General features: G+C 38.1%; 1 protein-coding gene across 21 annotated transcripts in view; it reads left to right on the plus strand.

Moving 5' to 3' along the window:
• nedd4l (NEDD4 like E3 ubiquitin protein ligase) overlaps positions 1 to 27,654 on the plus strand; it is a 485,500-nt gene that overhangs the window by 403,955 nt on the left and 53,891 nt on the right. For 13 of the 21 annotated variants that reach the window (XM_043677840.1, XM_043678365.1, XM_043677695.1 and 10 more), the window contains 7 exons: positions 1,299 to 1,478; positions 5,842 to 5,913; positions 9,781 to 9,849; positions 17,438 to 17,572; positions 19,184 to 19,300; positions 21,219 to 21,416; positions 27,226 to 27,303. In XM_043677840.1, the coding sequence (XP_043533775.1) occupies positions 1,299 to 1,478; positions 5,842 to 5,913; positions 9,781 to 9,849; positions 17,438 to 17,572; positions 19,184 to 19,300; positions 21,219 to 21,416; positions 27,226 to 27,303 (849 nt within the window). The remainder of the gene's footprint in view (positions 1 to 1,298; positions 1,479 to 5,841; positions 5,914 to 9,780; positions 9,850 to 17,437; positions 17,573 to 19,183; positions 19,301 to 21,218; positions 21,417 to 27,225; positions 27,304 to 27,654) is intronic. The other 8 variants (XM_043678584.1, XM_043677029.1, XM_043677097.1 and 5 more) reach the window with 7 other exon arrangements.

Genomic DNA, 27,654 nt, shown 5'->3' on the forward strand with positions numbered 1-27,654 from the left:
GTATTCATTTAGGATCTCACCTACCTCTTCTGACATCACACATAGCTTCCCTCCATTGTCCTTTCCTTTCCCTGGCTACCCTCTTGCTTTTTTTATGATTCTCCTTAATCCTGTTTACTAATGACTTTTCATGACCCTCTTTAGTCCTTCTAATTCCTTATTTAAGTTCTTTCCTACTTTCCTTATATACTTTAAGGGTTTCATCAGTTCCCATCCTCCTAGACCTTACATATGCTTTCTTTTTCTTTCTGACATGATAAAATGTAAGTCAATCTAAACAGTAATCAAGCTGTTTGCAAAATGCTTAAGTGAAAGTTTGTCAGTTTATCCTATTAAAATCATGATTCATTGTCATACAGCCATGGATACTGCAAAGCCCCTAACAACCTTCCAGCAATAAAATTGATGACATTCTCCCAGACTAGCTGCACCCCTAATCAGGTTGTTTCAAAGTAACTATAAAACTGATATCTGTGCAAAACGGGCAATGTGGAAAATTGCTGTGTCTATCAGCTATGGTCCACAAAAAGTAGATCAAGTCCAATTGCAGTCCCATTAGACTCCTCTTGATTGTTAGGAAAGTGAAAGAGAGGTTGCTTTAGCATTAACCTGCTCACTAAAGCTCAGTTAGGATTCTGCCAGGGCCACTCGGCTCCTGATCTCATGACAGTTTTAAAGGTCTTGGACTCTCTTCCTAACACTATTTGTAGATGTGTCTCTGCCAACAGTAATGCAGCAGTCAAGAAGGTGACGGTGGCTCAGCTTCACCATGTCTAAGGCAGTGAGGGATGAGCAACAGATCCAGACCTTATCAGTAATGCTCATGTCTCAGGAGCTAATTTTTTATTGTAAATATATATTGCACATTAAAAATAGTGTCTGGTTTAAGTAATGATGACTAATTGGCACAACGTTTGAGACATTGCAAGAAAGATGCCCTTATGCTATTGCCGATGAGCTGCCAAAAGTTGCACTTTGATCAACTCAGGAGCTGAATGGATTTGGGAATCAAAGCTCCCTCAGACATTCTCATCCCAGCTTTGAAAACATAGATACTCAAATCAGAATGGCACTCTGTCACATTAACGACTGAGTACATATTGGCTTAAAGTATCTTGTACAGACGCCATTGTTTGATGAGAAATGCTACCAGTGCACAGATATGTACTTTGTATCAATGCAGTGGGGTATTGTTTGAAATCTCTGAGTTCGGATATGTTAGGTTTTCAAAGGAAGCTGTTTGGAAAATGTAAACTCTTTCTTGTTAGAAAATGTTATTGATTTGTTTTAATGTGCAGCCATGGGAACCCATCTCTGAAGAATTGATTCTTGATAATGATCAAATCTTCCAATCTTTGCCACCTTCTACCACTCCACCAAGTGCAACTGACAGCAGTCCGCCAGATCTTTCAGATGAGCTCAATAGAAGATTGCAAGTCGCTGCAGAGTCAAATGGGGAACAAATTGGTCCACCTACTGTGAGTATGACTGCTTCAACAATAATGTTGAAGATTATTGCTTAAATTTTATTTTGTTGTGATTTTGCTTTTGTTGGACCACATCGTTTTTATTATAATATCCCACAGTCTTTTAACGAACAGAAAATCGGGCTTTCTGTCTCATGATTTCCTATACCATGCTCCACACAAGGACTGTTGCCTCATGCAATTATTTTCATGTAACTTAAAAGTGGACTAAGTGATGTTGGTTTGGAATCATGTCAGAAACAGCCGTAGCAATGCATTGCAGGTGGAACATGTGTTGTTCACAAATGTTTTGTGAGCCACAAGAGTCTTGCATTCTTGAACACACTGCCAATACATTACTTACCTCAACATGCAGGCATACAACTGTTATGACTCAACTTTTTCTTGTTGACATTTCTGTCTCCTATTAACATCACCACTTTCTAGAGAGAAAAAAATGTTCCCTAAGATATGAAGTAGGATGGGTTGTAGGTCAGTATTACACTGAGAGTCATTGGAAGCAGAACAAAAGATTTCAGTATACCACCATAATTTTTATTTATTGTGGTAATTTTAAAATTAGCATATTGAATCTAAGGATGTATGTAGATGGCTCAAACATATCCCAAATTTATTGTTGGTCATTCGTGATCTTAATACAAACAGCAATCAGGGGTTTGAAAACTCCCCTGCATCGGACTTAATAAAATAAGTTAGAACATTGATTTCCGCATGCTGTTTTTGATAGAATATGTATATGGGAGGTGAGCAGAGGCTGAGGTATAATGTGCCAAATACTGTATTGGACTTGAATTTTCTTCTAAAATAACCACGTGGCTGAGGGTGCTTGTCTTCACATTGCCATGCAACAACTTCAAACAAGAAGCAGATGAATGATTAAATTTGTTCATACGAATGTTATTGTCCCAGTTGTACAACTCCACCATTAGTTTTGCATAAATAACATTTTGGCAGGAATTTGAAGATGCTTTCTGATCACCCTGTTTAATGATTACTGTGAAGTTGCTTTTAAGTTCATTGCAGGCATTTTTCTCAATTAATTTTATATATAAGTACCATTGTAACAAAATGACAATGTTAATGAGTCGATTCTCAGTCCTTCATATTTTTTAATTTTTCAGGGAGGTTTTAGCAGTGTGCAATTTAAAGATGCTTTTCCTTACTTTTCCTACCTTACTATCTGTCTGTCTGTCTGTCTCTCTCTCTCTCTCTCTCTCTCTCTCTGCTCCAACCTCAAGTTCACATTCTTAATTTCTGAAAGTCGATCCCATCATTTTAATTTGTGATACTTAAGTTCTGAACTAATTAAATTCCTTGTTGTTTGCCTAACTCACTTGGATCTCTGATGCTCTGTCTCTCTTATGTTGCTGTTATCAGCTCACATTTAACAAATTTGTATACAAAATTGCTTTCAGCTAAAGGGCGGAGCAAAAAGTCACTGCAGCTCCTCTCTGATGGTCTGTGAATAAAAACCTGGCACATTGCTTTTTTTGCCAACTTTCTTCTCCTTCAATTTTCTGCTGATTTGTGAGGTTTAACTTGAATTGTAAGATAGAAGTCAATTACAATCATAGACAGAGTTGAGCAAGCCATTCTGGGCCTGAATAGTTACAGCGGCCATTCAGGTACAAGTATGTTTTGACAGGGGTATTCCAGAATTTATTATATTTACCATAAGTACAAAAAAAATCAATAAAACCTGTGGTTTTAAGTCATTCTACTCTTGGACACCAACTTCCATTTCTGATTGACTGCGCACCTTGTTTTTGTTGTGTTTTATTGACTGAAGTTCCCCTTTTTGTCTTTGGTGTTCTGTGTACCAAATGACAAATAGTCTATGCTTTTATGCTCAGTTCCTAATTTACTTCTTCAAAAGTGATGGTCATCTTACTGGTTTCACGATGTATCATCTCCTGTTTTGTGCTTTAAAATGTCATAATCATACCCCTTTTATAACAGATTATCTTGGTAAGCAAAGAGGGACAATGTGGTACAAATAGAGCAAATTTGAGCATCTACTTGCAGTATGTAGTGTCACCTCCTAGTGATTTAAGACCATCCCAAATATCCCACCTGATAAATTTGTACATTTCCAAAACCTGTCAATATCCTTCAGCTAAAAGAACTATGTGCGACTCTCCAATATCTGAAACAACATACTGAAAATAATGTTCCCAAGTCTATACTGATGACTTGTGTTCCCTGAGAGGAGAAGGAATTTCTTCAGAGGATGTTTAATCGTTGGAGTCCATTGGAGGACAAGTCATTAAGACAGAGGTAGCTAGGTGTGTGATTCGTAAGGGAATCAAGGGTAATGGGGAGAAAGCAGGATAATAGGATTGAGAAATATATCACAGAATCATAGAATCTCTACAGTGCAGTTAGAGACCATTTAGCCCATCCTCCAAAGACCATTCTATCCTATTGCCATAACTCTGCATTAGCGAAGGCTAATCCACCTATCCTGCATATCCCTGGACACTGTGGGGCAAGTTAGCATGGCTAGTCTACCTAACCTGCAAACCTTTATACTGTGGGAGGAAATCGAAGCAGCCAGTGGGAACCCACACAGACATGGGGAGAACATGCAAACTCCACACAGCCACCCAAAGCTGGAATTGAGCCCATTTACCTGGCACTGTGAGGCAAAGTGCTAACCACCATGCCATCCTGATTGAATCAGCCATGATCAAATGGCAGAGATGACTCAGTGGGCCGAATGGCCTAATTCTGCACCTATATCTTATGGTCGACATAAAAATAATATATTATTTAAGTTACAGAAGTAAGCTTTTTGACACATGACTGGGTGTCTTTTGAGGAAAAGTATTTTACCTTTAAAGCAGTTTCCCATCTGTTCAGCCAAGTTTATTTAAACTTGAATCAAACAAACCACCATAAAGCAGTGAATTTTGAGAGGGTAGTTTGTATATTCTTTATCGAAAGAAGTGTTTTACAATTAATCCCAATAAAGCATAAAATGGTTCTTCACTGACTTGATCAAGTTTAAATTATTGAAAAATAACTGAGTCCTTCCTGCTGAGTACAATACCATGACTTTTAGACATTCTCCAACATTTCACCAAAACGTACATGTGTAAAACATAATGGTAATGTCAGCAGACAAGCTAGCTTTTGTTCTTCTTGATGCCAGCATCCATTCATTGGCAGTCTGTGAATGCTGAAGTAAATCAGGTGTGGAAGCCCCATTAAAGTCTACATGCTCATACTCCAGGTTTTTCTGCCTGCGATTGTGCCATTATCCTGCTCAGCTGAAATGGGACAGCTCAACCCATGTAAAACTCTCCTGTTCTATCCAACTCGGGCTTTTAACACTGATCAAAGACCAGTTCAGTGAAAATTGCTGTTCCTTGCGTTCTGCTGCTACTCTTTTTCCCATCAAATTATTTATTTTCCTTGAGTTGGGACAGAATCTCAGCCATCCTCAAGTGCTGTGGCCAAATAGTAGTTCTTCAAACAGAGTCCTAACTGTCAGCATTCCTGCACTGACTGGTGAAAGGATGCACCTTCTCAACCAATACACCTACCAAGTAGCATGTACTGCCTAAGGAAAAATTGAGATTTTGAAAATTGTGAATCACTTTAGAATACCCTATGCCTGTACCAATTGCAGAGAATGCTCAAGCATCAAGAGAATTCTAATAATTTTTAGTTTGTGTTCTAATCATCATAGTTTTCACTTTGAGGATTTCTTGGAAGCTTTGCTTTGGAAACTATTTGATACCTTTTACAGGCATGTGTTCTTCAGATGAATGCTCAAAGTACCTATTAAAGAAAATCTCATAAAACAATTTTTTTTTTTAAATGTTGTTGAACTTTAGATTTTGATTTAGCTTTTGAAAGGTGAAGTTGTTTATGTTGCCACACATCAGTTAATAATTTGTTTTTTTTAATTCTAAGAGAATTAATTGGATTGTATGGTATTACCACTCTCAAAAGTGTGCATCCGTAACTAGAGCTAGTTTTGTGCCACCAGTGTTTACATCAGTGTTCATCTAAAGGTAACATTAATAAATCGTTCAAATCTAATTTCACTCATTAGAGGAAGATTTTTGATGGATCTTCAATAGTGCTTGCATACTGAACAGAAGTAGAGTAAAAAGAAGTGAAAGCTTGCAGTTTTTGTTCATTGCTGGATGGGAATTTAGATATGTATAGATCAAAAGAACATTGTCTCTGACCTGTCCTTGTGGCTGCAGTATTTGAGACATAATGCAATCAAATACAATACTACAGCATAAGAAAAGGTGTAGATTAGTTACCACTGCAGCAATGTTGTTCATGAAAAAAACAATTGGTCTTCATAAAATTAATATTTTGTTATACTTCTCAGGGTGAATCTCTTGCGAGGCTACGTTCCTGTAGTGTAACAGATGGTGTTGGAGAACATGCTCAAGCATCGATGGTAAATAAGTTTTGCAATTTCTAGTTTTTCTCCTATCTATCTGAATGGTTTTCACTTTGAGATTTTCTTGCAAGGCCTATCTTTGGAGACTACATAATATCTTATTCTTTCTTTAATGAAGCTGGACTCCTACTAGACATCTGTGCTCACTACAGCTGTAAAAGTTCCTGTCTGAAAAAATTGATTTTATTTTTAAAGGGCAATCGTTACACTTGAGTCAATTTTCTTCTGTGAACTCCAAACTGTTAGCTCTCCAGAGATAAATGAAGTTGTGGAACAAAGATTGAGTATGATGGAAAATGACTGCATAAAGAATAGAAACTGGAGCAAAAATTATTCTTAGCTAGTAGAGGCAACAGATTTGTTCCATGGAGACTTCGGGGCTTCAGAGGTTGGTGAGAAATTTGAAAAGAGAGGGTTGGGGACAGCATTGTAGCCAAATTAAACGCTGCAGAACAACATGAAGCACAGAAAAACCAAGGTATCAGGAAATTTGGAGAAGATGATCAGGAACATGTTCAGATGTATTTCAAGAGAGATTCTGCATTGGGACATAAAATCTGTAAATCATAACATGTTCAATTTTGTAAGCAGAAAAGGTGTTCCATGAGCAGAGGCCAGACAGTAACCAAAAGATAAATGTAAATGTCCCTAAATTGAGACTAACTCACTGAAATAGTCAATCTGTCATCATCAGATTTCGTGGTGGAGCTGTTAACTGAGAGTCTGAATTGTTCTGTGTTTTCTACATCTGAAGTATTGGACAGGGCTCTGTTGGGACCCGGAATCAAGCTTGCTCTCAGTCCTGTTCAGTTTGAACGCGGTAACTTGACATTGATTTTGTTCAAGTTGCCATTTAGTGGTGCGAAGACCAAAATAATTTGAGGTGGACTCTTGAAGTTAGACAACCAACTGGAGGCCCTCCAGCCCTGAAGGAGCTGCAGCCTGCTATTACAGGGAAAGGAAAGAGAGAGCATCTTCACTATACGGGACTTACTATTACAGCTTTAACACATATTTCAAATTTAAAAACTGCCAAGGTACTATACCATTGAAGAATTCTCCATGGACAAGGCAGCTAAAGACACCTGCTTTTGGTGTGTTTATAAGGGGGTGATCCTTGCAAGTTGCCGGCACTTTCTGCCATAGGCAGCCACATCCAGGTACCTACTTTGTTTCAGCGCTGCAGTTGTGCTCTCTCTCTAAAGTCATGATATCGTTTCTGAGGTTCTGTGGCCAAAGGCTGACTGATAGGCTGAGCTGGTCTCCACGAAAATGGTGGATGATCATCCAACTCATTGCACTGGTTCCACTGTCTTGACCAAAAACTGAGCCAGACTAGCCATATAAATGCTGTGACTACAAGATTAAGTAAGCAGCAGAAAATTTCACACTTGCTAATTTCTGTTTCTGTTCCCCATCAAAGCTGACTGAGAGAGACATTTGCTTTCAAGCATTGAAACCATGAAACTGTGAGGCAGATTATTAACTGAATGACAATAGATTGGGAAAGGGGGAGCTGCATTGAGGCCTGGGTGTCCCTGTACACCAGTCGATGAAAGTAAGCACGTAGGTGCAGCAGACGGTGAAGACAGCACACGGTAGTGAGAGGATTCAAGTATACAGGATTTGTGCAATTGGTGAGACTGCACCTGTGTGCAATTTTGGTCTCCACGTTTGAGGAAGGATGTTCTAGATTTGGCAGGAGTACAAGAATGGTATACCAGACAGATTTCCTGGACCTTAGAAGAATGAAGAGGAATCTCAGAGAAACCCATAAAATTCTAACAGGAAGAGACGGTAAACATAAGGGTGTTCATATTGACTGGGAAACCCAGACTCCGGGTTCATGTTTTAGGTATATGCAGTCGTCCATTTAGGACTGAGGTGAGAAAAATCTTCACCCAAAGAGGAGTGTAATTCTTTACCACAGAAAGCATTAGAAACCAAAACATTGAATGTTTTCAAGAAGAAGGTAGGCATCGTTCTTTAGGCCAAAGGGATCAAAGAGCATGGGAGAAGGTGCAAATAGGGTAAACTGGGTTGGATGATCAGCCATGATCATATTGAAAGGCAGAACAGGCTCGAAGGGCTGAATGGCCTACTCACGGCCATACAACAAACAGCAAAAGAAGTGATGCTGCTGTCGACCATGATGCCATTATAAATTAATCATATTTACTTGCACATGTTCCGTAACCCTCTATTCCCTGTCTGTTCATTTTTTTATCTAAATGCTTCGTTAATGTTGTTATCATACCTGCAACTACCACATGCCTTGACAATATGTTCCAGGCACCTCCCCCTCTCTGTGTAAACAAGAGAAAACTTGCCTCACACATCTTTAAACTTTCCCCCTTCAGCTTAAAACTATTCCCCACAGTATTTGACATTTCCACCCTGTGAAAAAGACTCCGACTAGCCACCCTATCCATGCCCCTCATAATTTTATGTATTTCTTTCAAATCGCCTTTTGAAATATCCTTTGGAATCTGCCTTCACCATTCTCCCAAGCTGTGGATTCCAGATTGTAACAACACTGAGTAAATGCTGCCTTAAAATGAAAAGTAGTCACTATCATTTCGTTGGTGGAGTTCAGCTGTTTTATCTGTTTTGGTCGAGGCTGTAATGTGGTCCAGAGCTAAATGGCACTAGCAGGCCACTAACTGATCTTTAGTGAGCAGTTTATTCATTCGCAAATGCTGTTTAATAGCGACACCTTCAGTCACATTGTTGAAAATCAAGATTCTACTGATAGGGTAGTTGTTGGCCAGGTTGGATTTTTGTGAACAAGACGTATGTGCATGATTTTCCATATTATCCGATAGATGCCATGGTTGCTGATGTAATAAGCAGTTTGTTTTGGGTCATAGAGTCATAGTCTTCAATAATGTTGTCAGGGGTCATAGCCTAGCAGTGTCCAGTCCCTTCATTAGTTCTTGATGTTTTAATTGAATTGCTTGAAGACTGGCATTTATGATTCTGTGGACCTGTGGAGGAGGCTGAAATGTATAATCTGGGCTTCTGACTGGAGATTGTTGCAATTGCTTCAGCTTTATCTATTGAACTGATGTAATGGGCTACCCCATTGTTGAGGATGGGATTATTTGTGAAGTCACCTCCTCATGTTAATTGTTTATTTCATCCAACATCATTGACAATTGGTTGTGTGCAGAGCTTAGATCTGATCTGTTGGTTGTGGGATCACCTGGTATTGTCTGTTGCAAGATACTCTCCATATATTCAGTGATACAGTAATGTAATAACCCATTCTATACATGTATTGACTTATGGGCTAACAGGATTCACATTGTTAATGATCCTTCTCTGAATTTATAATCTGACAATTTGGAATTTTTCCAACTATTTAAGGAAACTTAATGTGTAATATTCCATGAGATTGTGCAAGTTGCTTGACAAGTATTATTTTTGTGTTCATCTGCACCTAAAAATAAAAATAAGATCCTCATTTTTTTAATCTGCATGTACTAAATTGTGGCTTTGGGCTCGACATTACTTACTTCAGACTAGATGCCATTACTCAGATGTGAATTAAGCTTTTTTCGTGGCATCACACTCAGTTGACACAGAACCACTGTTTAAAAAATGCGATGTAGGAAAATTAGTTTCCTACAAGTTTAATTCTAGAGTAGATGCTGGTTCACTGACATGAAAACCTAAGTACAGAAATTGTGTTCAAGTTCCTTCTGTCAGACTTTTTTAAAAAATAATTTCTATTACTTTCAATGTTTTTAAATGTTCCCCATTCAAAAATCAATGCTTAATTCTTAGCCCTGATTTTCATCCTATTTATTATGCTTCAGAAGTTTTATTTGGTAAAGTATAAAAAACATTATGATTTATCAGCAGGCTGCCCAAACGCGACGACCTCGTTCTTCAACTGTTACTGGCAGTGAACAACCAAATGAACTGACGGTAATTTATTCAGTACCAAAAATAGCATTTTTTTAAACACAAAATGTATTTGTTAAGCAATAGTTTTCTGGAGAATTTCACTGTCTGATGGATCACTTTCACAAATCAATTAGTTGCAAAGAATTATGATCATTCTTTTTGATTTTAGTATTCAGCCTTTCCACCATTTTCACTAATGATAACAAAATTGACTTGAAGCAGAATACTAACGGAGCTGAACTAAATTAGTGTAAACAAATGAATCGGTACCTTGAAACTGCACGACTCACTGGCCTCTCCAAGCTAATACTGTTGTTGTCAAACCTGTCCTACACGAGCTTGCTAATTATATCAAACATTGATAAAAAATAAGCATTGAAAATAAAAGGATTTGATCATAATATGGTAGATCTTAAGTTTAAGGAAGTACGATAAGGGTCATAAGCTTTGAGATTATATGTATTAAGTTATTTACGGTGTGAATGGGAAAAGAAAGCTGATGTTTAATTAGTAAGTATGAGAGGTGCTAGTGGAGAGTGGTATTGTGTGTGATTCCAGCGTAGTTTCTTTGATAGTGACGTTGTAGAGGTTTATAAAATCATGAGGGACATGGATAGGGTAGAGAGACAAGGTGTTTTCCCTGGGGTGGGGGGAGTTCAGAACTAGAGGGCTTAGGTTTAGGGTGAGAGGGGAAAGATATAAAAGGGACCTAAGAGGCAACTTTTTCATGCAGAGGGTGGTGCAGATATAGAATGAGTTGCCAGAGGGAGTGGTGGAGGCTGGTACAACTACAACATTTAAAAGGCAAGGTGAAAATAAGGATTGCAGATGCAGGAGATCAGAATCGAGAGTGTGTTGCTGGAAAAGCACAGCAGGTCTAGCAGCATCCAAGGAGCAGGAGAATTGACGTTTCTGGCATAAGCTGTTCATCAGGAATGAGGCTGCAGGGCCAGGGGGCTGAGAGGTAAATGGGAAGGGGGAGAGGCTGGAGGGGAGGTAGCTGGGAATTTGTTAGGTAGATGAAGGTGAGGGAGGTGGTGGTGGAGTGGATAGATGGGAAAGACAATGGACAGGTCAAGAGAGCGGTGGCGAGTTGGAGGCTTGGGACTGGCATAAGATGGGGGCGCGGAGAAATGAGGAAACTGGTGAAATCCACATTGATCCCGTGTGGTTGCAGGGTCCCAAGATGGAATATTAGGCGTTCTTCTTCCAGGCATCGCGTGGTTAGGGTTTGGCGATGGAGGAAGCCCAGGACCTCATGTCCTTGGTGGAGTGGGAGGGGTAGGGGTCAAAGGTGGAGGTGTAGGAAGTGGAGGAGATGAGCTGGAGGGCATTGTCGACCAAATGGGTGGAGAAATTGCAGTCTTTGAAAAAAAGAGGCCTTCTGGGAATTTCTAAGGTGAAATTGGTCATCCTGGAAACGGAACCCCTTTCCTATAAATATCACACTTTAAACATCCAGTGAGATTTTCTAAGTATGGTGACAGCGAGTACGAGGGGACATAGCTTTAAATTGAGGGGTGATAGATATAGGACAGATGTCAGATGTCGTTTCTTCACTCAGAGAGTAGTAAGGGTTTGGAATGCTTTGCCTGCAACGGTATAGATTTGCCAACTTTAACTACATTTAAGTCGTCATTGGACAAGCATATGGACATACATGGAATAGTGTAGGTTAGATGGGCTTCAGATTGATATGACAGGTCAGCGCAACATCAAGGGCCGAAGGGCCTGTACAGCGCTGTAATGTTCTATGAGAACCTCTGACTGTCCACAATTGAACTGTATACAAATTAAAGTGTGAATACTGATGTAAATAAAATGAAGGTGTGCTTACTTTTGTTTTAGACTGAGGATGTTAATAATGGTGAACAATATTTGTAAAAGTAATGGGAACAATAAAGGCAACTTAGAAAGATATATGATATAAGTTGTCAGGCTGGTAAAGGTGCTCGTTCTTCATTGGTTACAATTCTATGTCAGATGGACCAAATGGGTAAATGAATAGGAAGGGTTTAGAGGGATATGGGTCAAATGCAGGTAAATGGGACTAGATAAATTTAGGATATCTGTTTGCCAAATGGTCTCTTTCTGTGCTGTGCATCTCTATGACTACTAATTTGTAAAAGCAAGATTTGAGCCTATCCGATATCTGGTAGGATTTGGCAATATTGGGTAGACAGAAATAAGGGGGCAGACATGGGTCAAGAATGTGAAAATAAATTTGTAATCTCTGGTCTTTCTACAGCTGTAGATGATCATGTGTTCAGCACAGTTTCTCTGTTTTGCATGTGTCAATTTTTCAGGTGCATCTCAAACAGAGTTGTAACTGATAAAGAGCTGGCACATTTACCAGTCTGACTACTTATGTTGTATATCATCCTAAGTTGCCTTTATTGTTCTCATTACTTTTATAAATATTGTTGATCATTGTAAACATCCTTGGTCTAAAATAAATATATACACACCTTAATTTATTTTCATGAATATTCACACTTAAATTGTATAGAGTTCAGTTATTGATGGTCAGATGTTCTCACTGAATGGTTAAAGTATGATATTTATAGTGTTCCATTATTTGCTGCAATGTCTACCATTATTAATAATCTGAGTTTAGTAAGTTGCCGTTTTGATTTGAAGAAACATTTAAGGATGGATATATGTTCCAGGGATCAGTACTCAGATCTCACTTCTAATCCTTTTATTGGCAGCCTATGTAGACATTTTCTGATCAATTTGCTCAGATGTTATAACATACATCTGGAGCAGGTGAAGTTTGAACCTGGATCTTCTCGTAGAGAAGTAGAGACACTGCACCCCATTTTTCCAGGTAGTCTCTCGCCCAAGTACAAACAGGCCTGAGATTGCTTAGCTTCTGGGATCAGACAAGAATGGGTATTTTCAGATTAACATGGCTAGATCTTTGCCTGTTATCGTTTTAATAAAAGCCATATTTGTTGTGGTCCCAACTATTGGAGATCATGGCGGATAAGGAAGACAAATCAGCTGGATTTAATTTCTTCACTGAGAATGATCATGAGCAACAGATTTTCAACACAGAAAGATACTATTTGAGGCATCATGTCTGTGCTGGGTCTTTGCTAGAGCAACTTTTTAAAATTCCCATCGCTTAGCTTTAACCCTGTACTGTGATATCAGTTTTCTGCATCAAATAGTTATCCAGTTCTCCCTTAATAATAGTTTCTATCTTAATCAACTCCTATTGAAGTATACTCTAAGATGCGTATGGACAGATGCATGAGTAGGTGGGGAGCAGAGGGATGCAGATGCTTAGGAATTGACCGACAGGTTTAGACAGTACATTTGGATCGGCTCAGGCTTGGAGGGCCGAAGGGCCTATTCCTGGGCTGTAAATTTTCTTTGTTCTTCTTTGTTCTTTGTCCTCCAGTCACCTCTGTGCAAAGACTTGTTCTCAATCCCCATACACTTGCTGCAAAATAAATTGTTAAATTCAGAATCATAGTCACTCTCCAATCAGAGCCAGATTGTTCCTTGCTCATCAACATAGATTTTCCTAATTTTGTAAATCTATTATATCCTGTCTCTAATCAAGTAAAAGTGACGTCCACATCATAACTTTTGTTGTGCAAAACGTCTTTTGTATTTATAAAATCAATGTAATGAAACTTTGTTGTTCTCTATGACTTGAATTCCCCTTTGATAATCAGACACATTAAATTTTTCTCAATTATTAAATTGTAGTTGTTAGTATTTTGTATTATTTTATTATTTTTTATTTTTCTACTGTATGCTGGTTTTCTAAATCTTAAGGTTCTAGGTGCTTTTTGTGGTGTTATTTACCTGTATTTCAACAGCCCTTTCTGAAATCACAGTCAACCTGCCTGGTTTAAATTTAAAGAAAGCTTGGCAGCCGAATATCAGTTATCATTTAACTGGTATATTCCCCATGACAATGATTTTATCATTAGAGTTCACTTTTCAACCAATCATCACTGTCTTATCACTTATTATATAATGATATTCTCCTTTTACATTGCTATTCTTGCAATTGTCCTGATGAATGCAAGATAAAAACATTTCCCCAAAATTTCTTTTTTTTTTAGCAGTAAGCTTATTTATTTGTTGGTTAGTTGTCTACTGTAGTTAGGTGGTAGCAGTCTTGCTTTTGAGTCTAAAGATTGCAAGTTTAACTTTACTCCAGGATTTTGAGTACAAAAATCAAGCCTGACAATTATGTTGCAGAAGTGAGGGATTGATAAACTTTGGAGGTACCATCATTTTGGTGAAACATTAAGCAGAAATCCTGACTGCCATACTGGGAGGATGCAAAAGGTCCCACGACACAATTTCTTAGGAAGGCAGGGGAATTAATCATGTGTCCTTGCAAATATTTATGCTCGATCAACATCACAGAAATGGAAGATGGAGTGATGCCTTTTTTTTGGTTGAGAGGCATGTAGCAGCATTTCTTGGTAGAAAGAATGAAAGGCAATTTCAAATGAAGGGTGCATTTCTGAAATGCATGCAGGAGCAGAGAGACTTAGGTGTTTGTTTGCATAAATTGATGTCAACAAGGTCAGTTGAGAAAATGGTCAATAAGCATGAGGGACTTTTGTTATTACAAATGGAACCATAGAGTACAAACTCAGGCAAGTTATATTGAATCTTTATAAAACAGTGGATTAACTCAACTGAGGTATATCTAATTCTAGTCGCTACGTTAGGACAGTTATGAAGGCAATTTTGAAGGTGCTGAAAAGATTTATAAGGATGGTTACAGGTTTGAGGGACCTCAGGCATGTGATTAGGTTGGCAAGGTTCAGGCTATTATTTATAAATGAGAAGAATAAGTTGAATGATTAATAAAGGTGATGTAAATCATGAGAGGTCTGGACTGAGCAAATAGGAGAATAACTGTTTCCATTGGCAGAAGGATCAAAATTACAGGTGTAAAGTGATTGGCAAAACAAATAATGGCACGGTGAGGAAAAACTCAGTTTTAACACAAGAATTGGTTAGGATCTGGATTATCACCGTGATAGAGGCAGATACATTTGAAACTTTTCAATAGAATTGAATAAGCTCCAAAGAGAAATTTGCAGGAAAAAGGCAGCAAGTGGTACTGGCTGACTCTTTCAAACTGCAGACCAAGTTGCCTCCTGCATTGTGACCAGCCTGTCAATCTATAATTAAGCATTACCTTGGCGCTAATAAACTAAGCTTTTTGTTAAAATATGCTCTGCACTCCTAAGTTAAAAATATTTTTTCTTTTTTTTGAAAAGGTGCTATACATATGTTGAAATTAAAACACATCTTTATTTGTGTTGGTGATTCTTTTCTTTATTTGTAAAATTAAGCAATTTTGATGTGAAGATATATAGAGCTTTGTGAAGAACTATATTCATGTGGGTTACTAAATATAGTGATATCTCTCAGTCCCCCTTTGCTGCTGTACTTTCTATTTCAATAATATTATTCAAAGATAAATGAGATGTTTTAAATGCAACTTCTCTGGAAGCGATGGTATCAGATTTAACTTTCCAGCCTAATCATGGATAAGAAAAATAGGGCAGAGGTAGTAGTCCTCTTTGATGTCACTGATGTTTCATTTCAAGTATTTCTTGCTTTTTGGAAGCTCTTTGCTAACTATTTTCTATCCTTCAGCTACATCTGCACACCAACGCTGCAAGTATTTCTAACACCTTGTTTACAACCCTGAACAGGACAAGAAAAAACTTTATTCTCAGAATTATGTTCCCTTTCTTGCAGGGAACAGCCGTTCATCCTCTGAACCTTTCTTTGTTCATTCTTATGTCTACCATTTTTCTCACTTGTCAAAATCACGACCTATTGTGCCATGTACTCATTGTTCCCTAGGTAATCAAGGCTGTGGAACTCCTTACCTCCTTACTGCCATTTGCCATAGAAATGATAAACTCCTAAAAAGGCAAAGTTTAGTTGCACCCAAGCACTAGTTCGGATGTTTTTTTATTTCAACTTTTTGCCCACACCTTTTGTTGACTCCTGTACAGTGAGGTCTTGTTGCTTCTAAAATGTTTCTATTTTAATTAAGATGTAAAATCAGGTTGACTGTGACTCTTGCATTACTTTCATTTCTAAACCATGTTAAGTGGAGATTTGATAGTGTTGCTATATTGATAATCAATAGACACTATTTCTAATGACAGGAAGCTCAATAATCAGATGATACAGAATTAAGATAATTAGTAAAATTAGCATAAGTAGTTTTTATGCCATGAGTTATGATTTGAAATTCACTGCCTGAATACTGGAGGAAAATTTACTAATAACTTTCAAAAGGAATTAGATATACATCTGAAATGGAAAAATAATAGGAAAGGGGTGCAATTTGCTAGCTCTTTTAAGGAGCAGCCAAAGACAGTTGGTTATTTGTCTTTTACTGAGCTGCATGTTTCTCTGATTATATTCTTGCTCCACCTGTCTATAGAGGTGGATGTACAAGATCTCAAGGCAGTATTCAAAAACAGCTACATTATCAAAATAGATTAACTAATCATTCATTTCATTTGCTGCTTGTGGGACTCAACAAATGGGCTGCTATTTTATGCCTACATGACAACAGTGACTGCATTCAAAAGAAGAATTAATTGGCTATGGTATATAAGTGATCAGTTTTCCTTTTAGTCATAGCAACTGTGATAAATTGTTCAGTTTTGTTTTGGTCGATATGTTCAGAATCATGAACTTGAGAGACAACACAGTTGTGCAAAAGTAATTTGCCCATGTCAAAACCACAGAACCTAATCTCGTGCATTTTATTTTAAATGAATTGAGCAATATTCAAAATCTATGACAGTCTTTAGTCATAATAGAAACACAGTGATTGTCAATATTGTTCTAACTAATCAGGTACATCTTGAGGTAAATTTAAACTTTATTTTTATTGAAATGTGAAATTATATTTGAAAGCTGATTACGCCCAGCAGTTGGATATACATAATAAAGCCTTTTGGATAATCTCATCTGCACAGGGTCTCTCAAAGAGCTATCCACTTAGTTGCATCTCCCTTTACTTTGTCAAGACCTTTTCAATTATTTTATTTCATTTCAAATATCTATTTATATCCTGTTTGGAAGTTATAATTGGAAAGAGAAAGATGTCAAAGTACTACATCAAATTTGGTGCATTCAGGAACATATATTACTACAAGAAATGAAGAACAAGGCAGTTGAGTTTAAATAGCTACACTGAAGAGTTCAAATATTATATTTTCATGAAGCAGTTGAAGGGTTTCATAGGCTGTTGACTGTTCTTTCAGATCATCATTGACATTAACAGTGTTGATGCAATTTAGATTACGGCAAGTGATGCCTAAGACACTTAAAATAGTTGTTCTATATGCATAATAATGAGTACTGTTATCTTTAAGATGTTGTATTGTCTCTGAAGCCATGAATTTGAGCCATCAGTGTGTCTATATTTCAGATAGAAAATGAAAACTTTGACTATAAGAGTTATGAACAACTGCTTTGTTTTGTGGTGGTGGGCTATGCTGTTCATTCGTTGTTCATTTCAGCTCTAATGATTAAGCATATAAACATATAAACTGTCTGGATGCTAACAAATGTAATCGTCTTGCACAAGCAGTCACCGGCAGCCTATATACTCACAACACCTGGCTTGCCACCAGGATGGGAAGAGCGGAAAGACACAAAAGGACGCTCCTATTATGTAAACCATAACAACAGAACTACTACTTGGACTCGTCCAATTGTGCAGGTACGAAGACTGTCCTACAACTGTGAAGAGCAAGACAACATTGAGATAACGGCACACTTTGATTTATTTTTTCCAGAGCTGCTTTGCTGGTTCAGTCGGACTTGTGCTGCTTTCTGTGTGGAAGCTGATTTTCTAACTTAGGATACTGCAAGTGATGCCAAAGACAGTGTCGAAATGATTGTTCAATATGCATAGTAATCTAAATGTTGTTAACTGCGAGCATATTGACCCTGCAGAATATTGTGTATATTTTATTCATTCACGGGATGAGGGCATCACTGACTAGACCAGCATTTATTGCCCATCATGGAGGGCACTTACAAATCAACTACATTGCTGTGGGTCTGGAGTCACTTAGGCCAGACCAGGTAAGAATGGCAGTTTCCTTCTCTAAAGGACAAAAGTAAACCAGATGGTTTTTTTTCTGACAGTCAACACTGAATTCATGGCCATCGTTAGATTTTTAATTCCAGATTTTTATTGCATTCAAATTCCACCATCTTCTGCAGAGGGATTCGAACCCAGGTCCCCAGAACATTACTTGGGTCTCTGGATTAGTAGTCCAGGGATAGCACAATTTGGCCATCACCTCTCCTTCCACTAAGTTATGCTGTGGATATAGCTATATTTCAGGGAGAAAATTAAAATTTGATTGTATAAGGTGTTAAGATATTATTAACACAATAACATAGAAAATGTCCCAAACAGGTAAGCTTGCATACTTGGAATGTTTCTAATCTTTGTTGGTATAAACCATAAGTTGCATTGTGCATGTAATATTGTAGGTAAAATCAAAACAATGATAAATCTGAAAAGTCAGGTAGAGTGCGACTTTCAGGTGATCATTTTGTAGCTGAATTGACCTCTCGCCTAATTTTCCATTTGTTAGGCCTGGCAACTGGGAGTAAAATAATAATTTTCTCTTATGAAAAGTTCCATGAAACTTGCAGAAAAAAACATGTCCGAAATTTACAGTGCAGAATTGTGTGGAAACGTTAAATGTGACAGTGGCAAGGGCAATTTGGTTTTCCGCCTTGCCAAAATTATTTTACTTGGAAATCACAATGAAATTACAATAACTGTTTCAGTAAGAATGTAATTTTCTTCCCTACTACTAATACAATTATCCTCAATATTCAATTGTGGAATTAAGCTTGGCCTTACAAGAATTTTGACTGAAGTACATACAATGTCATTTGTTTGAGTTGAAATTCTTGGAAGTCTTTGTCTAAAAACATTGTGGAAGCATTTCTATCATAATAAATTGCAGCACTAACAAATGCCAGCTTTCCAACCAATGTCAACCTCCTCCTATTTTTCTCAAAAGACAAAAAAGCAATAAATTCAACACTGGAAACTTGGAATCAACATGATGTGAAATGACTAAAATCTAAACGCTCGGCTTTTTCCAGCCACAGCAAATGAGCCCAGAAATGTATTTTGATTAAATACTTCGCTCCTTTAAATACTTTGTGTGTTACAAATGTGAATTTTATGGCATTTAAAGCTTTAATTTGTGAACTATTCAATAGCATTTATTCTACTGTAACCTAAACAACAAAACTAGTCTTCCTGAGTCAATTACTAATTTATTCTTCTTCCTACTACCAGCATGCAGACGATGGTGCACCAGGTCCAACTGCCAGCAACAGCCTTTTAAGCGAGCCTCAGATAAGGCGGCCTCGCAGTCTCAGCTCACCCACAGTAACCTTATCAACTCCACTGGAGGTGAGAGTTGAGTGTCTTCGCTTCTGTACAAGGCTCTCAATCACCTTAACATTCGATTCTTTCCTTTCTTCCGTCACTACCTGTTTTCTTCAGCTAGTGTGCCTTTTCATCCAGCTGTGTATCCCAGCTAATCTACTTCGCATTCTTTAACTGTGATAATTATAATCTTCTTTTCTTTGTAAAACAGCTCTTGCATGTACTGTCTCTCATAATGAAAGCTTTTCTGATTTTTTTTTCACCAAAGTTAACTGTTACGCACATTTCATTTGGAATAGTATTTATACATTCAATGAAGTAGTCAACCAGTGTATACTAAAACTATGACAACCATTTTAATGCTCAAATAAAAGCTGTGTAATAATATGTGAATTTGTAATTTAGATCTTGGATTTGAGGTATCAAATGTCATCTTTAGCATAGCAAGTTTTCAGATGGTTCTGGCAATTATTGTTTTTACCTTGATGTCTACTTAAGTATATACTGAAAATGCATCTTTTTATGATTAATTTCTAAGCAGGTCAGTGGAGCTGAGTGGTATGCAAGAGGTCTTGAGAGTACTTGAACTCGAGACTGATAAATTATACTGCTTTCAATAGCACAATGCTTCCTGTATAATATCACACTTAACATTCTCTCAGTAATTTACTATAATGTACTAAAACCTGATTGTCATTATGCAATTGTGAAATGTAATAATTTTACAACATATAGATAGAATAGATTTATCCTTTACCTGCAGCAGTTTGCCAGGCTTCTTAGCACCTTTGAAACTTTAATTCTACTTCAGAGAAGGGCAAGCGCAGGCATTGGGAACTCCGCCATCTGAAAGTTCCATTCCGAGTCAAATGCCATTCCAACTTGTAAATATGCTGATGTTCTATTGTCATTCTCGAATCCTAGAACTGCCTCCTTTAAAGCATGCAGCAGTACGTATTGTAGAAGTTCAGGAAGATGGCTCGATTTTGAGTTTCTGACCTTGAAGGCTTGGCTGCTAATGGTGCAGCAATGTAAAATAAGGGATGCACAGTGAGTCAGAATTGAATAAATTCAAGTATCTTGGAAGCTTCTGGGGAAGCATGAAGTCAGTGAGATGGGTAGTGGTGAGTTCATGAATAGACCTGAAAACAAGAACAGGAATTTTAAAATGTAAGATGTTGTCTAACCAGAATCTGGATTGCACGCAGTAGATTTGAAGGCAGGGGATATTTAAAATGCAGTATCCACTGGCTACCACAATTTTACCTGCACCAGGAGTGGCATTGGGCTAAGCAGTGCAATTAATCCCTTCTTAAGGTTCTCATCCTACAGCCAACAATATTCAATCATTGGGAAAGGTCTGCAAAAAGCTTCCCAATGCTGCTGGCTGGTGGAAAATCCAAAGTGGACAATGAATGCTGGCTCAGAGGTGGTCTCTATGCAGCATTTTCTGTTTTATGAGATTGTGAAGTGTGAAATTTTTGCAGTGTTTTCTCAGTACTTTTCAACATGGCGATACTTGATTTATTGTTAAGCTAGTTTCAGAATAAACTGTTTGCAAAGAAGGAAAACACTAGATGAAAGGTTTGTTTTCAACTTAAAGACTTCCATAATAGTTTCTCAGTTTCGCCATTGATTGAAATTTTGTAATTATTTTGTTTGAAAATGCTTAAGGACTTTGCAGCATTTATAATTACTGAATTCTTTGTATCCAAGTTAATTGACTGGACCAATACAAGATATAAAAAGCATATTAATTTTGCTTAAACTGTGATAAAATTAGTTGCTGAACAGTTTATCTAAAGTGAGTATTTTCTAAGATTTCATACAGGTTGCAGCAATAAGAAAAATCAACACAAGTACTGGAAACTATTTAAATGAGTTTGGCCAAACCCAAGTCCATATAAGTACTGTCAATACATACTTCTTCATTTTTTTTCAGGGTGCAAAAGATCCCCCTCTGCGCAGAGCTGTAAAAGACACTTTATCGACTCCTCAGTCTCCACAGCTTTCTCCTTATAATTCACCAAAATCACAGCATAAGGCTGTGCATAGTTTCCTACCTCCTGGCTGGGAAATGCGCATAGCTCCAAATGGCCGACCTTTCTTCATTGATCACAATAGTAGAACAACAACATGGGTAAGTCCTAAGCTGTACTAACAATGCTATTCTTTTGAATTAGTGAATCGCAGCAAACAAACTTCTTTTCAGTATGGGGGTCAGGTATGTGGATATTGTTTTGGTTTTATTACATGAGTCATGTGATGAAATAAGTAGCTGATCTAATGGATAGTCTCTCTTTGGAGTTAGCACATCAAAATAATTGCATTCTTAACTCAGACTTGAGCATTAAGCAGTAATCAGGAAAAGTCTCTTAAAATGTGAAAAAATGTTTGGGGTGGCTTGCTCAGTTTAATCTTTGGAATGGATCTTGTCAGAGCTTCCTGGTTGTTACAGAGAAAAACAAGATGATTATGTTTATTAGAAGGTAATGCTGGCTGAGTTTTTAAAATATATTTAAGTTGAGTTTGCATAAGTAGTACTGGGCAAACAAAGATTGTTCTGAAGGATAGATCTTGTGCACGGTCTTGCCAGCCTTGATTGCTACCTTAATTTAGTAAAAGTTGATTCAATTATCACTGAATATTGTGTGATTTTCCCCTTGAATACTTTTTCTATATAAAAATGCCAAATATCTGTAACCTCTAAAATATATATAGAAAAATATATATAAAAATATATACAGAAATGCTCAGCAGGTCTAGCAGTATCTGTGGAGAGAGAATCAGCATTAACCTTTTCAGGTTGATTACTAAGGTTATAGATGTGTTAGTTTTAAGCAAAAAGAAGTGATGAGGATGGGGTGAAAGGGAAGGTCTTGTGATAAGGCAGAAAGCAGAAGAATTAAGACGTGAAAAGCTTCAGGCTGCAAAGTTGAAGGATTTGTAATAGGATAAGGAAAGAAAAGATTTGTTGAGAGGAGATTTGAATGATGAACAGCTACCATCCCAAGACCAAAGAATGAGAAAATTGTGAGTGACAAACTTAAAACTATCAAAGGTAAAGGAAATAAATGGAGAGGGGTGGGCGGTATGGAGGAGGACACGTATACGGGGGTTGGATGGTGGGTGTGGGCAGATGGAGGGGCGGGTGGGGTTGGGCAGGGATGGTGTTGGACGGGGTTGGGGAGCTGGGGCTCCAGCGCAGTGTGCTGCTGCCTCGTCTCCTGAACGGGGAGCAGACTTCACAGAAAACTCCCAAGTCCCAGAGGAAATCAACGAACCGAATAATCAATTATCTAAACAAAATAGTGCCCGCACATCTCATTTGGTAATCGAGATTCCTCTGTACACCAAAATTTGGCAGGTGCTGGGGAATGTAGATGGGGAGCAGCAGTTTAAAGGGAAATCCACATTCATTATGTGGGAAGCTTTTAAAGAGAGGTTGATTAGAGTTCAGGAGGCACATGTTCCTGTGAAAATGAGAGATAGAAATGGCAAGATCAGGGAGCCATGGATGACAGGTGAAATTGTGAGACTGAGAAGAAAAAGAATGCATCCATAAGATCTAAGCAACTGAAGACAGGTGAAGTTTTGAAAGAATATCGGGAATGTAGGACCAATCTGCAACGAGGAATTAAGAGTTCTTAAAGGGGTCATGAGATATCCTTAACGAGCAGGTTTAAGAAAAACCCCAAAGCCTTTTATTCATATAGAAGGAGCAAGAGGGTAAGGATTGGCCCACTCAAGGACAAAGGAGGAAAGATTTACATGGAATCAGAGAAAATGAGTGAGATTCTTAATGACTACTTTGCATTATTCACCGAGGAGAGGGACATGATGGATGTGAGGTTAGGGATAGATCTTTGATTACTCTAGGTCAAGTCAGCTTAAGGAGGGAGGAAGTGTTGTGTATTCTAAAAGGTGTTAAGGTGGACTAGTCCCCAGATCCGGATGGGATCTATCCCAGCTTACTGAGGGAAGCAAGAGAGGAAATAGCTGAGGCTTTAACAGATATCTTTGCAGCATCCTTGAAAACAGGAGAGGTGCCAGAGGACTGGAGAATTGCTTATGTCCCCTTGTTTAAGAAGGGGAGCAGGGATAATCCAGGTAATTACAAACCTGTGAGCTTGACGTCAGTGGTAGGGAAGCTACTGGAGAAGATCCTAAGGGATAGGATATCTACCCATTTAGAAGAAAATGGGCTTATTGGTGATAGGAAGCATTGTGTTATGTAGGGGAAGGTCGTGTCAAGAGGTGACAAAGTTGATTGAGGCTAGGGATGTAGATGTCATGTACATGGACTTTAGTAAGGTTCCTCATGGTAGGCTGATGAAGGTGAAGTCGCATGGGGTCCAGAGTGTTCTAGCTAGATATTTAGCCAACTGGTTGGGCAACAGGAGACTGAGAATAGTAGTGGAAGTGAGCTTCTCAAAATGGAAACCTGTGACCAGTGGTGTCCTAGAGGGATCCGTGCTGGGACCATTGTTGTTTGTGATATACATAAATGATTTGGAGGAAGGTGTAGGTTGCCTCATTAGCAAGTTTGCAGATGAGACTAAGATTGATAGAGTAGCAGATAGTGAAGGGGACGGTCAGAGAATACAGCAGAATATAGATCAATTGGAGAGTTGGGCAGAGAAATGGCAGATGCCATTCAATCCGGACCAATGTGAGGTGATACTTTTTGGAAGATGTAATTCCAAAGCAAACTATGGCAATGAAAAAGTCCTGGGAAAATTGATGTACAGAGAGATCTGGGTGTTCAGGTCCATTGTCCCTGAAGGTGGCAACACAGGTCAGTAGAATAGTCAAAAAGGTATACGGCATGCTTTCCTTCATCAGACGGGGTATTGAGTACAAGAGTTGGCAGATCTTGGTTTGGTTCAGCCACATTTGGAATATTGCATACAGTTCTCACCGCTACATTTCCAAAATGATGTGGAAGCTTTGGAGAGGGTACAGAGGAGGTTCATTAGGATGTTGCCTGGTATGGAGGATGCTAGCTTTGAGGAGAGGTTGAATAGATTCGGATTATTTTCATTGGAAAGGAGGAGGTTGGGGGTTGGGGTGGGGTGTCCTGACTGAGGCCCACAAAAGTCATGAGAGGTGTAGACAGCGTGGATAACAAGAAACTTTTTCCCAGAATGGAGGACTCAGTTACTTGGGATCACGAGTTCAAAGTGAGAGGGGAAAAGTTTAGGGGAGATGTCCGTGGAAAGTTCTTTATGCAGAGGGTGGTGGGGCTTGGAATGTGCTGCCAGTGCACATGGTTGGGGTGGGAACGATAGTGTCATTTAAGATGTATCTAGACAGGTACATGAATGGGCAGGGAGCAAAGGAATACAGATCCTTACACTATAGGGCAGCAGATTTAGATAGAGGATATGGATTAGCGCAGGCTTGGAGGGCCAAAGGGCCTGTCCCTGTGCTCTGATGTTTTTTGATCTTTGTTCTAAGAAAAAATTGCTGAGCATTCTATTGGGATTGGAGACCTATATTTAGGATCTTAAAGGAAATGGCAGCAGAGATTGTGAATGCATTGGTTATAATGCAAACTTCCCTGGATGTGGAAAGGTCCCAATGGATTGAAATATGTAATGCCCGAATTCAAGAAGGGAGGGTAGCAAAAAGTAGGAAGCTATAGACCAGTTAGTTTAATATCTGGCTTTGGGAAATTGTTAAAATCCACTATTAAGGATATTTGGAAAGTTGAAACACAATCCATCAGAGTCAGCATGGTTTTATGAAGTGTAAATCATGTTTGACTAATTTGCTAGAGTTCTTCAAAGGTGCAAAAAGCAAAGTGGACAATGGAGATCCTGTAGCTGTAGTATATCTGGACTTGCCAGAGGGCATTTGCTAAGGTGTCACAGGAAAAGTTAACGCGTAAGGTAAAATCCCATGGGATTATGATGATTTATTAGTTTGATTAGACATTCTGCTAACTGATAGAAAGCAGACCGTCAGGATAAATGGTATTTTTGTGGTGGCAAGCAGTAACTAGTGGAGTGCACAGAATTGTGTCCTCTGGTCCCAACTATTTACAATTTATGTTCATGACTTGGATGCAGGGATAGAAGGTACTGTTGTCACATTTGCAGATGACAGTCAGAGAGATGGGATAATAAGTTGCATAAAGAAATTTACAAATGGATATGGACAAGTATGGTAAATGGGCCAAATTTTGCAGATGTAATTTAATGTGAATAAATGTGAGGTAATCCATTTTGATTAGAAGAGTAGAAAGGCAACTTGGTATCTAAATGGAGAGAAACTTCAAAATGCTTCAGTGGAGAAGGATCTCAATGTCCTCCTGTATGAGTTGCAGAAAACTAATATGCAGGTACAGCAGATGAAAAAGAAGGCAAATGGAATTTTGACATTTATTGCTGAAGAAATGGAGTTTTAAAAAAAAAGGGAAGTGTTGCTGCTATTAGGACATTTGTGAGACTGCACTTAGAGTATTGCATAAAGTTTTGGTCCCCTTACTTGAAGGGATGCAGTTACAATGGAGATAGTTCAGATGAGATTCACTAGATTGATTCCAGCGATGAGATTGTCTTATGAAGAGAGGTTGAGTAGAGTAAGCCCATACTCTTCAGAGTTTAGAAGAATGGGGAGATTTATTTGCAGTACATTAAAACACTAAAGGCAGTTAACAAAATAGACAAAGAGGATTTTTTTTCTTTTGTGGGGCATTCTAAATGTGAGGTCCTGGTTTTAGAACAAAGGTGAGGAGAAATGACCTCTGTGAAATGGTTGTGAAACTGTGGAATTTACTATTTCAGAGTACAGTGGATACTGGGATATTATGTAAATGTAAGGAGCAAATGGACAGGTTTTTAATGAGTAATGGGTTGAAAAGTTATGGAGTGCAGGCAGGAAAGTGGAGTTGAAGCTGAGATGCGATTAGCCAAGATTGCGTTGAATGGCAGAGCAGGCTGGAGGGGCCGAATTGCTGCTGCCTCCTAATTCTTGTGTATCTAGAGTGATGGAAGCTAAACAAATGCCCATCTCTTATGTTCTTAGGCCCCTGGAATGGGATTGATTTGATTTAATGTATTTATTGTCAAAAGTATCTTCTTATACAATACAGTGAAAAGTGTTGTGTAGTGTTGCTACTCTCTGGCCCCATCTTAAAAGACAATAAAATAAATCAAGCATCAAATATAAAGGCAGAAAAATGAAGGAATAAAGAGCTGCATAACATTCTGATGTAGATGACACATCCTTATAGGGACAGAGCAGTTATTCAAACAATGTTATGACCTCTTACCTATTATGTAAACTATTGTAAACAATTCACCTAAATAATCCTATGAATATGAAAGCAATTAAGAATAAAAGTCTCTCAAACATGTAGGAGAGGTTGTGTTTTTTTAAAGAATAGCAAGTCTACATCTCTCTTCAAGAAAGGAGAGTAAGGGAAATTGTCTAGTTGCAGACCAGTTAATCCAGTAACAGCTCTTGGCAAACTCGTACAGATCATGAGTCACAATAAAGTTAGTATGCATTCAGATTTGGCGAGGTGTATGATAAACAGTCAGAATAGGTGATCTAAGGAAAATTTGGTTTGACAAATTAAGGTAATGGTGACCTGCTGTCAAGAACTTCTACTTTACGCAAATGACTTCAGATGCACGCAAAGTCCTTTTTCACTTTCATTTTGAAATAACTCAGCAGCTTGCTGAGCGATTTCGTTAGGCAGTAGAGAGTCAAGCTACATGCCTCAAAGTCTGGATTCACATACCGCCTAGTTTGGTTAAGTATAGTAGACATCCACCTGAGATGTTTATTCATGAACCAGATGGGTTTTCTTGATAATCCAATAGATTCATGATCATTGTCAATTAGACATCCATTTATTCCAGATTTATTCATTACTTTGCTAATTTTCTTGTTTGATCCCAATAATGTGATAGTTCTCAAAGAGTTTACCTTTTCAGGAGGATCCACGGTTGAAATATCCAGTTCACTTAAGAGCAAAGACTTCTTTGGATCCAAATGACCTTGGACCTCTCCCGGTTAGTGCTACAAATTTATTTAGTTTTACCAACTGACAGTATCCCAATGAGGAGTAACTGCACAGTTCTGATTCTAAATAATTGTTCTCACATCCTTACTGCTCTCCCAATATAAAAACCATAATATGTAGACATTTTTAGGCAGTTAAATGGCATGCTGTGTATCAATGCAACATGATTTCATGTTCATGCAAACAGCCCGGTATAAATTCAAACATGTCTAATGTACATGGCCAATTTCTACTATGTTAAAATATAATCATTATTCAGTGTGATTAGATTAGATTTGATTAGATTAGATTAGATTATATTACAGTGTGGAAACAGGCCCTTCGGCCCAACAAGTCCACA

The sequence above is a fragment of the Chiloscyllium plagiosum genome, chromosome 1 (assembly GCF_004010195.1).
Source record: "Chiloscyllium plagiosum isolate BGI_BamShark_2017 chromosome 1, ASM401019v2, whole genome shotgun sequence".
Lineage (NCBI taxonomy): Eukaryota > Metazoa > Chordata > Chondrichthyes > Orectolobiformes > Hemiscylliidae > Chiloscyllium > Chiloscyllium plagiosum.